The sequence below is a fragment of the Tachysurus fulvidraco genome, chromosome 5, assembly GCF_022655615.1.
Source record: "Tachysurus fulvidraco isolate hzauxx_2018 chromosome 5, HZAU_PFXX_2.0, whole genome shotgun sequence".
NCBI lineage: Eukaryota > Metazoa > Chordata > Actinopteri > Siluriformes > Bagridae > Tachysurus > Tachysurus fulvidraco.
In genome coordinates, this window is record NC_062522.1 from 1,398,333 (window position 1) to 1,411,334 (window position 13,002).

Consider the following 13,002-nt stretch of genomic DNA (forward strand, 5'->3'; position numbering starts at 1 on the left):
TGAACTCACGTGGTAAATAAAAGGGTCTACACTTAATGATCAGGTATTCAAGATCAGTAGAGCAGTGAGAAGAAACAGCGACAGAGACAGTGCACCATGTTTTTTTTACATAAATGCATAAGCCACCTCCTCTGTTCTTACCCGTGCATGCTGCATCTCTATCCGCCCTGAAAATCGTGCGCTCCTCGAGCTTGAGCCAAGTTTCCGAGAAGACCATGATATTGCAGTCCGTAATCAGTCTCTGTGTGAGGGTCCAGATCCTGAGCTCATCCAGTTTGTTCGTCAGGGACCGAACATTGGCTAGAAAAATACTTGGAAGCACTGGTCGATGTGGGTTTAGCTTTAACTTAGCCCGAAGTCCTCCACGTTTTCCCCATCTCTGTTTTCGGTCTCTGCGTTGGCGCCGGCGCCGGACACGTCCAGTCGGGATAAAGGGTGAATCCTTTCGAGCTCCGGTGGTATCTGATCAAATGTGAAAGTAAAGTCCGAAACAGAGTTTGTGTAGATGTGACCAATATCTAAAAGTGACTGTCTGTTGAATGAAATGCTCGCATGACAAACTCGCACAAGCACACAGAAGAATAGTGCGTAAATAAGCACAAATACAGCAAATCTGGAGAGACGCTGAGCCTCGTGATGTGTACGTGCAGCCATCTTGATCTCCTTTGATTATTAAGACCAATAATATTGGTTATTATAAACGTAGACCAACCTAACCCAGGTTAATATAAACATAGACCAATCTAACTTGGGTTATTGCAAACATACAGAAGCCTAACCCAGATTATTATAAATGCACACTAATCTATTATTATAAATGTACAGTAGCCTAACCCGACTTATTATAAATGTACACCAATCTAACCCAGGTTATTATAAGTGTACAGAAGCCTAAACCAGGTTATCATAAACGTACAGAAGCCTATCCCGGGTTATTATAAATGTACAGAAGCCTAACCTGGCTTATTATAAATGTACACCAATCTAACCCTAGGTTATTATGAATGTACACCAATCTAACCCAGGTTATTATAAGTGTACAGAAGCCTAAACCAGGTTATTATAAACGTACGGAAGCCTATCCCGGGTTATTATAAATGTACACCAATCTAACCTGGGTTATTGTAAACGTAGAGAAGCTTAACCAGGGTTATTGTAAACATACAGAAGCTTAACCTGGGTTATTATAAATGTACAGAAGCCTAACCTGTGTTTTTATAAATGTACAGAAGCATAACCTGGGCTAGTATAAACGTGCAGAAGTCTAACCCAGGTTACTGAAAATGTATACCAATCTAACCTGGGTCATTATAAATGTACAGAAGCCTAACCTGGGTCATTATAAATGTACATAGGTCTAACCTGGGCTATTATAAACGTACAGATGTCTAACCCAGGTTATCATAAACGCGGAGAATCCTAACCTGGGTCATTATAAATGTACAGAAGTGTAACCTGAGTTATTACAAATGTACAGAAGCCTAACCTGGGTTATCATGAATGCACACCAATCTAACCTGGGTTATTAAAAACGTACAGAAGCTTAACCTGGGTTATTATACATGTACATATACCTAACCTGGGTTATTATACATGTTTATCAATGTAACCTGGGTTATTGTAAACGTACAGAAACCTAACCCATGTTACTATAAATGCACACCAATCTAACCTTTGTTATCATGAATGTATAACAATCAAACCCAGGTTATAATAATAGTACAGAAGCCTAACCCGGATTATTATAAATGTACGTCAATCTAACCTGGGTTATTGTAAATCTACAGAATCCTAACCTAACCCGGGTTACTATAAATGTAACCTGGGTTATCATGAATGTACAACAATCAAACCCGGGTTATTATAAATGTACAGAAACCTAACCCGGGTTATTATAAATGTACACCAATCTAATCTGGATTATTATGAATGTACACCAATCTATTCTGGGTTATTATGAATGTACAGAAGCCTAACCCAGGTCATTATACACGTTCACCAACCTAACCTGGGTAATAAATACAGATAAGAATACTGATTCATATCTAATCAGGATAATAAAAAATAAAAATGACCCAAATTAAAACGATTTAAAGACATTTTACATAATTCAGGACAAAATGTTATAAGAAAGTTATAAATAGTTTAGGAATCAACTTAAACTGTATAAACAAGAATGATCAGGGAAAAGTAATACTAAAATAGTCCATCCATCCACCCACCCATCCATCTTCTACCGCTCATCCGGGGGCGGGTCGCAGGTACTAAAATAGTCCAGGATAAAAATAATTAAAACTATAATCACAATTATTTCAATATTTATTTAATATTTAATGACCCCCCTGTGTAATAAAGTCTCCAGCACACACACACACGATCATCATGAACTCAGGCTTGAAGTGATAAAGAGGTTTATTGAATATTAAATAGATTGTTGTCTGTAATGAATATTCATAAGCGCACAGGAATCCTGAACCAGTGTTTAGTTCACATATCAGCACAGCGTATAAACATTAACTAAACACAGACCGGCGTGGGTGTGTACATGGGTGAGTATGTTGTGTGTGTGTGTGTGTGTAGTTGCACTAAGCCTTGCTGGTTGCTCCCGATTGTGAGGCTTGTTGGCTGTGAAGCTGCTGGAGTTTCATATTCATGACTTCAACCACAGCTGGAAGACAGAAAGAAGACATAAGAAGGTGTCAAAGACTAATGAGACTCAGATACAGGAAAGTGAGCGGTTTTAACACGGCTAAGAACACATCAGAGAAACGTCTCGACACGTGTATACCAAATAAACATGCTGGCTCTAAACACGTATAAAGACATTACATCCTTTACATCCTCTATGCAGCCTGTCTGAATGTGTGTGTATAGATAAATATAATTTTACTGTTTCCATGACAACTAGCCCAAAAATGAAAGTGAGTTCGTCATTATCATGGGCAAAGCTAGCTGGCTGGTATGGAGTGCAACTTCTGTACCTAAAGGTGTCACTCTGTAGTATGTAGTATGTGGTGATGTCACAAACTCAAACTTGGGTCATATATATAGCCCAGTGAAGGAACTCAGTTTAAATACTGCAGGAAATTAACCAAATATATAATTGTAGTTTAAAAAAAAAAAAAAAAAAAAAAAAAACATTTAATCCAAATCAGGAGACATTTAGATAATTCACTCACACACACACACACACACACACACACACACACACACACACACACACACACACACACACACACACAATAATGAACTCACCCTGCTTCATGGCGTATTTCTCCTGTAGAGTCGGCTGAATTTTCTCAATCTGTTTGGTTAAAAAGTCGATTTTACGCTTAAAGAAATCTTTACCGTCCTCCACGTTCTGAAAAATGACAAAAACAAACATACATCTGAACAGTTCAGGAGGGGATCAGGGGAGAAATCCTGCCCTCTGATTGGTCAGAAGGTGCTGATCAACTTTGGTAGTAGTTTATTTTAATGCGTTTAATCGAGCGTGTTCTCGTTTCTATAGCAACAAGATGGATATTGGATGCTTAAAGGCGCGATGCACGATCTCTGAAAGCCGAAGATGACATTTAAAATCACCAAAACAAACACGCCCCTAACCCATATGGGTGTCACCCCTGTTTTGATAGCTCCGCCCACACATACATACATAACCCAGGCAACTATTATGGCCGGACCTGCTGGCCGAGGGGATATTTTTACCAATAAATGAACACAATGAGTAATACTGTGGTAATAGAAGTGTTTGTAGTACTGTGTGTTGTACAGTGAAAGGTTTAGCTATGTTTCACGCGGAAGATGATGTTTATCACCTAGAACCCGAGGCAGAGGTAACGACAGAGGCTAATGTCAGTCATACGCACTGAAGACACGCCCCTTTCTGCTCATTGGCTACACGTTTGTTTTGTTTGTCTGCCCGGCCCGAAGCATTTCTCAAACATCGTGCACCCCTCCTTTAAACTCATTTTCTCTGCTCCACCTGTCACTCACCTTCTCCACGAAGTAACCGGTTCCCACATTGATCAGCACGTGTTCCACATCATTCAGTGTTCCAGGAACATACATCTTCAGGGGTTAAGGAGAATCAGAGCAACACTGACATCAAAACTCACTTCCTTTATGGCTTTTCAGCTGCAACGCCAACTTCTGCATAGCTAGTTTCATCTGATCTGATCTCTCAAACTGGGATACCAAGACATTCAGCAGATCGTTGGAGTCTCTGGTGAGTGTAGCTTGTACAGTTAGCTCGCTCTGCTAATCTAATCTGAGAACAAACTTCACCATTCGAGCTTTAGAAGACATATTATATATACATATACACTCCCTGACAAAAGTCTTGTCACCTCCAAGTTGTAAGAACAACAAATAATAACATGACTTCTAGTTGATCATTTGGAATCAGAAGTGGTTTATATGAAAGACAAAGGCCTCTAAATTACACTAAACATTACCAAAATAAAATCTTATCATGCCTTGATTTAATTATTTAATGAGGACAGAAAGGACAGACTTTTGTTGTTCCTACAACTTGGATAGACGACAAGACTTTTGTCAGGGAGTGTATATATATATATATATATATATATATATATATATATATATGTGTGTGTGTGTGTGTGTGTATAGCTCACAGGCCACACCCACAAGTGACTCATCACCTGCACTCAGATCTCATAACTATAAATTTAAGCCCTGCCCACTTCACCTGCCTCACTATACATCTGCAGCCCGTGAAACGTGAGTCAGTTACAGAGCTTTGGGCTCTAAAGTGTTTGTCACTGTTTGATGTCTCTTTGATGTACTGAGTCTGATTCAGTAGGTGAAAGGATACAGAGCTGGTCAGAGGGACGAGTAACTCTTTACCTGAGAGAGAAGAGACAAGAGCTTAAGAGAGCTGAACAGGAACATCATCAGCCGTGTGTACAGCAGCTCACCTTCATTACTCTTCCTCAGGATGTTCAGGCTGTCCTTCGCCTCCACGTATTTGGTCTGCACCACTTTTAACTGAGCGATAGACGATGACAGGAACTCTGTCTCCTTAACAGCAGCACAAATTAAATTATCAGTGTATACAGTGGCATAAATAAAAAAACACACACTCGCACGTTTACACACACACGTTCGTTTACACACACACGGGTATCGGTGGTGCATGACCGATCCTAATCCGATACCCGTGGTCATGGGCGTCGCAACCATTATGTGGGTAGGACAGGACCCACCCACTTTTTAGGACCAATAATATTGGACCCACCCACTTTTACCGTCTCTATTCAGCACATATGTCTTTTTTTTATTACTTTTCAGAGCGCCGCCAGTCGAATCCATTCTGCTTGAGGAATGCCCTAATAAATTAAACTCCATTCCGCGTTTTACCTACAGCATTGACCACGCTGCTGCTTCCTGAGATCCATGGGCGTCTGAACCATTATGTGTGTGTGGGACAGGACACGCCCACTTTTTATTTACTGCCGATGCCCGTGGTGGTTGATTAATGAACAGCAAACATCATAGACTATTGCTTAAACTTATACAAAAACACACATATATAAAATTACATTAATGTAAATAAATATAATACATTTTATAGTAAATATGTCACACAACCACAAGTTTATCAGGCGTCCTTTCTGTTTACCTCAGTGTGTTAAACATGTCGCTCATTTGGTGTGAGGTTTACTGTTTAATACACTTTACATCCTGTTTAAAGATTTCTAATATAATATTCACTTTAAAATATTGTCTTTTATTCAGAAAATAATATAATGTAATAATTACAGTATATATGGTTTAGATTGTTATACCACTAACTGTTAAATGTTCTGTTTGTTACTGCATTAATACTTTATTAAGGTTTCTTGTGTTGTCAGTTTTCATCCTGTAATAAGGACATTTTTGTATTTCTTTACCAGAAACAAATAAATCTTAATAACTAAACGAGTTGTTTACATTCTTTAGTTTTAAAGGTAGAAAAGAACACAGGTATCGGATCGGTATCGGCCGATACAGGCAAACTCTGGTATCGATATCGGATCGGAAGAGAAAAGGTGGTATCAGTACATCCCTAAAACAATCGGATTATCGCACACACACTCGTTTACATACACACACACACACCCCACACACACACACTCACCCCAACAAACACACTCGTTTACACACACACACTCGTTTACACACACACACACACACACACACACACCCCACAAACACACTCGTTTACACACACACACACACACACTCGTTTACACACACTCACCCCCACAAACACACTCGTTTACACACACACACACCCCACAAACACACTCGTTTACACACACACACACACCCCACAAACACACTCGTTTACACACACACACACACCCCACAAACACACTCGTTTACACACACACACACACACACTCGTGTACACACACTCACCCCCACAAACACACTCGTTTACACGCACACACCCCACAAACACACTCGTTTACACACACACACACACACACCCCACAAACACACTCGTTTACACACACACACACACACACGTTTACACACACACACCCCACAAACACACTCGTGTACACACACACACACCCCACAAACACACTCGTGTACACACACACCCCTCTCTGCCTGATAAACATGACTTTAGCGTTATTACAGCTGTAACACTGTGTGTTTATCACCTGGTCCAGCTGAGACTTTAATCCTTCCAGTTGAGGCAGCGACAGTTCGGTCAGATTCACCGCCATGTTGGGGAAAGGAGAGACAATCACTTGCACTTCCGGGTTAACCGGAAGCTTTACTGATTCATTCATCCCATTCGAGGAAAAGCTTCAAAATTGTGTCGAGTCTCTGATTAATTTGTAAACAGGAGAAAAAAACGTCCTAATATTCCAGTAAACATGTGACCTAATTAATATCACTATGGATAACTACACACTGTCTTCTAGCAGCTGGTGCTAAAGCATCACTAAATAAAACATAGATCTTATAAAACTGCAGATAAAGGGTTTTATTCCGGAGTTTCAGATAATCCCTTAATTTATTTAATTATTCATTCATTCAGGCTAAAAGCAGTAAGAATATCGACTGTAGATTCTACGCCATCTGGTGGCTGATGCGCGTCACTACATCACCACAAATATTCTGCACTTAGTGACAGATCATAACTAAGGGGTCAAAAAGTGAGATAAAATAAAAAATGATCCTTCACAATAAAAGATTACAGAAATTTAATACAAGTTAGAAATGTTACACATCCATTTAAAATAGTAAACAATGAGATTTAATAAAAACAATGAACAAATTCAAAATAGATTAAATAATCTCTTAAAAGTGTGATAAAGCTTAAAAACGTTACATCCAGTAATAATGAAGCTTTAAAAGCTGTTTAATTTACTGTGACAATCACTACAAGCAGGTCACCTAAGGCTCAGTGCAAAAACAGGACCGATGCTAGCGGACGGTGTGTGTGTGTGTGTTAGCGCAGGTGTACAGGCAGGCCGTACGCCACAGGTGCGGCTCCGATCATGTGCTTAAGGTGTGTGGCATCACGTGATCGGACTAGGTGCTGGAGCAGCGAGGAGCCCGAGCCCCCGGACAGCCAGGACTGTAAGAGGGCGGAGGTGAAGCGGTCGATATCACGATCGGTCACATCCCACAGGTTCCCCAAAACTAACGGACTGTATAGAGAGAGAGAGAGAGAGAGAGAGAGAGAGAGAGAGAGAGAGGGAGGGAGGGAGAGAGAGAAACACACACACACACACACACACACACACAGAGCGCATTAAAGGAGCAGTGTATAAAGTTACTGCATTGCTTGTTGTCTGTGACATGAACTACATCTGCAGTCAAACACTGATGAGAAGAAACAGGACTATTGTCGATCTTCACTAATGTAGAGATTTAATCTATACAGACATTTAATAATCATGACTTCTGCAACTTGAGCTAATCATGTAGCTTTAAGAATCAGATATAAACCAGTATAAAGTTATACAAGTAATACAAAAGTAATACAAGTGACATTCACATATCCACTAGGGGGCGCACACGAGACCTACACTACCATGTAATAAACCAGACATCTTATGAAAGCTGAACTAAATATAAATTGGTAAATATTTTTAAATCACAGATTTAGCCAAAACATTTCACAGTGTGTGTAAACGTCTGGATATAAAGACTCACTAATGTGAACCTCAATTTAAATCATACCATTGTTATAATATATACTGTTTTGCAGTAAAAACAGATCATAATTCTTGGACGTGTCAAAATTTATCATGATATTTATAATACATTTATCTTTTAAATCACAAGTGTGTGTGTCATTACCACCCGGCAGCAAGGTAGCTAAGGGCGATTCCGGTTCCCTCGAGGTTTCCCTGTACACTAAGGGCAGCACTACTGCACCCAAACAGCAGTGCCACGGCGTGAACGTTCCCTCGGAGCAGCCGCTGAGTGTCCAGGAACCTCGCTCCAGCGCCGTGTCCTACGTAACTACACACGACAGGCCGCAGATCAGTTTAACAGGAGTGTAAATATTAAACACACCATGACATCATGTCTACAGAGCAGCGCAGTGACCATTTACTCACATGTACAAGTCTTTATTGGTGACAGCCTCCTGGAGCAGATCAGGATCAGGTGGAGATCCATACACACCCTGCCACATCCGCTCTCTGAGGAACATGTCACACACACACACACACACACACACACACACACACACACACACACACACACACACACACACACACACACACAATTGTGTATTGTGAAGCTGTACCTGAGACCAAACTTCCATACTGAAGGTGATGTCAGCAACTTGTTCATTATTCACTTTATAGTGCACTATTTACAGACATCAGTTTCATAGCACAGTATAAAAAGATTTTTAAAAAATCTGACCACACAAATTATTCTGCTTGAACATTTGTTCAGGGGTTAAAAACAGTTCTGACTCAAAAACATAACATTCAGCACGCACACATGTCATATGAGAATGTGGTCTTTGTGATTTTGGGAATTCTGTGATATTTCCACAGGGAAGATTGGGGTGCTTTTATTTTATCTTTAGAAGCATATATATGCAGCATTTTTTATATAACTGGATCACATAAGTGTGTGTGTGTGTGTGTTTGTGTCTAACCCAGTAAACCAGTCTCTGAAGCGATTCTCTGTCTCAGGTAGGTTTCCGTCAGGATTCAGTACAAAATAAACCTGTTGAGGATCAACACCACGTGACAGCACGCAGTCTGGAGACACCTGAGTGAGGGAGGAGCAAAACAAGTACATCTATTAAAAATATATCAATGTATGGTGGAGTAGTGTGTGTGAGTGAGTGAGTGAGTGAGTATGTGTGTGTAACTAAACTAAACTGTGTGTGTGCGAGTGTGTGTGTGCGTGTGTGTATGTGTGTGTACGCGTGTGTGAGAGTGTGTATGTGTGAGCGTGTGAGAGTGTGAATACCTCTTGGAGATGACCATGTCCCAGTACAGATTGCAGTGAAGGCATCCGAGTGACAGAACGAGGCTTTAAACATGAGATATTCTCCCATGGTAGCTTCTGAAGATACTGTACACACACACACACACACACACACACACACACACACACACTTTTATTAGAGCATTCAGCATTGACACTTTATCCTGTGAATAGGCAGGTTTTATTAGAATGTTTTACTCCACCTTGTCGAGAATGAGGACCGTGTGTCCGTGAGGTTCCTCCCTCCCTCTCAGCTCACACACACACTTCTGTAGCAGCATCAGGAGGTCTCCATCCTGTAGACCAGCCCCCTCACACAGGGACTGCAGATCGGAGACAGACAGCAGAGGGGCTGCGGAAACGATCACCTGCAGGAACGAAAACTCCATTAAAATTTTGTCCCTGTAAACACTGCTGCTGAGTCCTGATCTGTGTGCATTCGTCTGACCTTCAGCATGTCCACTGTGATCTGGGTCCCTTTTACTGACGACTGAAGGCGTTTCATTTGAGCTGCGAGTTCGGGGTCAGAGGTCATGGGGAGGAGCAATGCTCGCCACACACCCAAAGCCTCCTCCATGTCCTCAAGAAGTTTCTGAGAAACATTTTCAGAAAAGAACAAACATTTGAGTGACTGATTATATTTAATACCAAACATCATCTTCTAGGCATTTAGTGCACTACATGTTAAACTGTTCCCTTTAGAAAGCTGTGGAGGAAAACCGAATGTGAACAAATAAAATAATTAAAAGGTGCGGTGCACGTTGTTTGAGAAACGCTTTAGAAAACTGAGTCGGTTCGAATAACAAAAACGTGTAGCCAATGAGCAGAAAGGGGCGTGGACATGGCGGATACCTGCCGTAACCTCTTCCTCGGGTTCTAGGTGTCGAACGTCGTCTTCCGCGTGAAGCGTAGCTAAACCTTTCACGGTATGACACACAGTACTACTAAAAAAAACCCTGTATTACCACAGTATTTCATTTATTGATTAAAAAATATCCCCTCGGCCAGCCGCCCCAGCAGGTTCCGCCATAATAGTCTGGGTTACGTATGTATGTATGGGGCGGAGCTATCAAAACAGGGGTGACACCCGTTTGGGATAGGGGCGTGTTTGTTTAGGTGATTTCAAAAGTGAACATTGGCTTTCAGACATCGTGCACCGCACCTTTAAGTCTATGATAATGATTTGCCTCTAGTAGTTTATTCTATATAAGCACTAATGAATGTGTGCATATTAATGTGTATGATGTTAAACAATGAATCTTTAACCTGCACACGAGCATCGAGAGCCTTCCTGCCTTCCCACCACTGCGCCTTGTCTGCCACTGCACTCACTTTCTTCTGACCCTGAAGCACCGCCTCCATCTCCTCCAGCAGCACATCCATAGAGCACTACACACACACACACACAGTAAACAAACAGCAGCACACAGGTTGGTACAACACACTGTAGAAACAAACGTTGCTCGTACGCGTGTTTGTGCAGTCGGGATCCTCATGGTGATTGGGGCAGAGCCCTGCTCTAGTCGTGTGATAAGAAGTGTACTGCCAATCTCACCAGGACACACCCCCACGAGAGAGAGCAAACACACAGTTACACCTGTAGGAAATGGCACACTCCTGTTAATCACAGCTAATCCACACGTTGCCCCATCCGTCACACACAGACATTAGCATGGTGTGTATTTTACCTGTAGGCAGGTGTTTGATCTGCTGTGTGAACTCTCCACAGTGTGTGTCTGGGAAGTGAGTCGGCTGCGTGCAGGTGAAGGAGTAAATGTTCTCGAGTGAAGACAGAACCTGTTTCTGCATCTGACTGGAAGATTCCTCCAAACACAGCCCACTCAGACTCTCTGCTACATCGCTACTCGTCTTATTCAGCTTCCTAACCACGAGGGATAAGACCTGGGTTCAGAGGAGTTTCTAACACAGCTGGAACTTATAGAATCTCACACAGTACAAACAAAAAACCCTACAACCAATAAATACAGCCCACTCATCATACCTGATCCGACTGGCCAGGTGACGCGTCATGTGGTGACGAGAGGACACGCCCAGTGACTGAGCATGAAGCATGGCTGTGGTGACGGGATCAGACAGGCCAAGTGACTGGGCGAGCAACGAGCACAGGTGTGGGTACAGGGAGGGGCATGGAAAGTGGTGTAGGAGGAGCCAAGAGGAGGTCAGGAGTGACTGGATCACATCTACAGAAAGCTCTCCTGTGTGTACATGTATCAAAAAAAGTTTAACTAACAGCTCCTATAGGCAGGTCCACTGAGTGATGCAACTGAAACAGGAAAGTCATTCACCTGGTGTGACATGTGTGTGTGGCATCGGTATTCCTGTCTGTCCAGAGCTTCTGAGCTCCTTCACACAGTCTCTGGTAGGATCCACTCCCAGGTCTCTCCTCAGCACCTCGCAGTCTGCATCAGACAAATACAAGTACATAAATGACATGGGCTTGACATGTCTATAAACACCCGCGCACGCAGACACGCATGCAGACACACACACAGACACGCTCGCACCTGCGTTCATCTCTGAGTCAGTCTCCTGAAGGTCCTCCAGACTGATATCCAGACCACCATCTCCACACTCGTCTTCTCGGCTCATCCTCATCTTCTCCGGTTTCTCCACAACATCGGAGCTCTGAGCTTTTCTGGATCGTCCCCGTCGCAGTTGCGTGTCTTCCTCAGAGGAGGCACCGCTGGGACAGAGGGCGGTGCTTTTCTTCGTGGTTCTCGTGCGTCTGGGCCGGTTCTGCTCCTCAGCTCGGCTTTTAGAGGTGTGTTTTGGTCCAGAAGACACGGAGCGCTTGTTGTCTGATTTTGTCTCTGGCGCATCAGCCACCTCAGTGTCGCTCTCATCACTAAACTCCACCTGCCATGAACATGAAAGAAAGAAGAAACAGAGGGGGTTTATGGGTAAAATATAACATGGGATGTGAGACTTATTATTATTAGCTACTGTGTGTTTGTCCTTTCAGACTTCCTCACATCTGCACGTGTGACCATGTGAACGTTCACGTCTGCACATTTGTGTGTGAGGGTTTTCCCATTCACAAATTTTCACGTGCCTGTGCGTAAGACGTGTACAGGTCACTGCCCATACCTTAAAGCGTGAGCGTTTGGTCCGTTTTGGAGCAGCTGGAACTGGTACAGGTTTCTCTTGCAGAGGTGATGAATCTTCAAAAACCTGGAAGGAACACTTTGACATGTCCTTTGACCTCGTGACCCCACAGCGGCTACTGGGTGTGGCCCTGGCTGCAGGAAGAGGGGTGGAGCTTACTGTAATATCAGGTACCTCATTGGTGAAGTCAAACGCGCTCAGGTTAGTGGCCATGCCAGCCGGAGTCACGACTGAGACGGACCTGGGCCTGGGGGTTCTAGATGCCCGGGGGGTTTTGAAGACCATAGCAGGCTTTGCGGTGATGATTTTTGGCATGGAGCTCTTGGCTTTCTTTGAGGAAGCGATAGCAACTTCTGTATTTTTTTTTCGCCCTGGCTCTACACACACCTC

At 42.6% G+C, this 13,002-nt stretch overlaps 2 protein-coding genes across 2 annotated transcripts in view; both read right to left on the reverse strand.

Annotated features, from left to right (window-relative positions):
- Window positions 1-2,394: 2,394 nt before the first annotated feature.
- Window positions 2,395-6,830, reverse strand: pfdn5 (prefoldin 5). Its single transcript, XM_027177811.2, has 6 exons — window positions 6,678-6,830; window positions 4,941-5,043; window positions 4,838-4,869; window positions 3,997-4,071; window positions 3,256-3,361; window positions 2,395-2,668 (listed from the first exon to the last, which is right to left on the reverse strand). Exons 1-6 carry the CDS (start codon window positions 6,807-6,809, stop codon window positions 2,586-2,588), a joined length of 531 nt encoding a protein of 176 aa, XP_027033612.1. The 5' UTR covers window positions 6,810-6,830; the 3' UTR covers window positions 2,395-2,585.
- A 2,850-nt stretch (window positions 6,831-9,680) lies between these two features.
- Window positions 9,681-13,002, reverse strand: part of espl1 (extra spindle pole bodies like 1, separase) — a 17,375-nt gene continuing 14,053 nt past the window's right edge. The window contains 9 exon segments of the mRNA XM_047813557.1: window positions 9,681-9,854; window positions 9,935-10,078; window positions 10,753-10,875; window positions 10,956-11,083; window positions 11,175-11,368; window positions 11,489-11,702; window positions 11,793-11,906; window positions 12,012-12,363; window positions 12,595-13,002. The exon segment at window positions 12,595-13,002 is cut by the window's right edge and continues 833 nt beyond it. Coding sequence (XP_047669513.1) covers window positions 9,681-9,854; window positions 9,935-10,078; window positions 10,753-10,875; window positions 10,956-11,083; window positions 11,175-11,368; window positions 11,489-11,702; window positions 11,793-11,906; window positions 12,012-12,363; window positions 12,595-13,002 — 1,851 coding nt within the window.

Bases quoted from the DNA above. Each gene is read 5' to 3' on its own strand.
- pfdn5 (XM_027177811.2), bottom strand. From the start codon at position 6,809: ATGAATGAATCAGTAAAGCTTCCGGTTAACCCGGAAGTGCAAGTGATT. The intron at 5,044-6,677 runs GTGATAAACACA...GCTGCTGTTAAG, and splicing joins TAAAGTCTCAGCTGGACCAG to GAGACAGAGTTCCTGTCATC. The intron at 3,362-3,996 runs GTGAGTGACAGG...GTCATTTTTCAG, and splicing joins CCGGTTACTTCGTGGAGAAG to AACGTGGAGGACGGTAAAGA.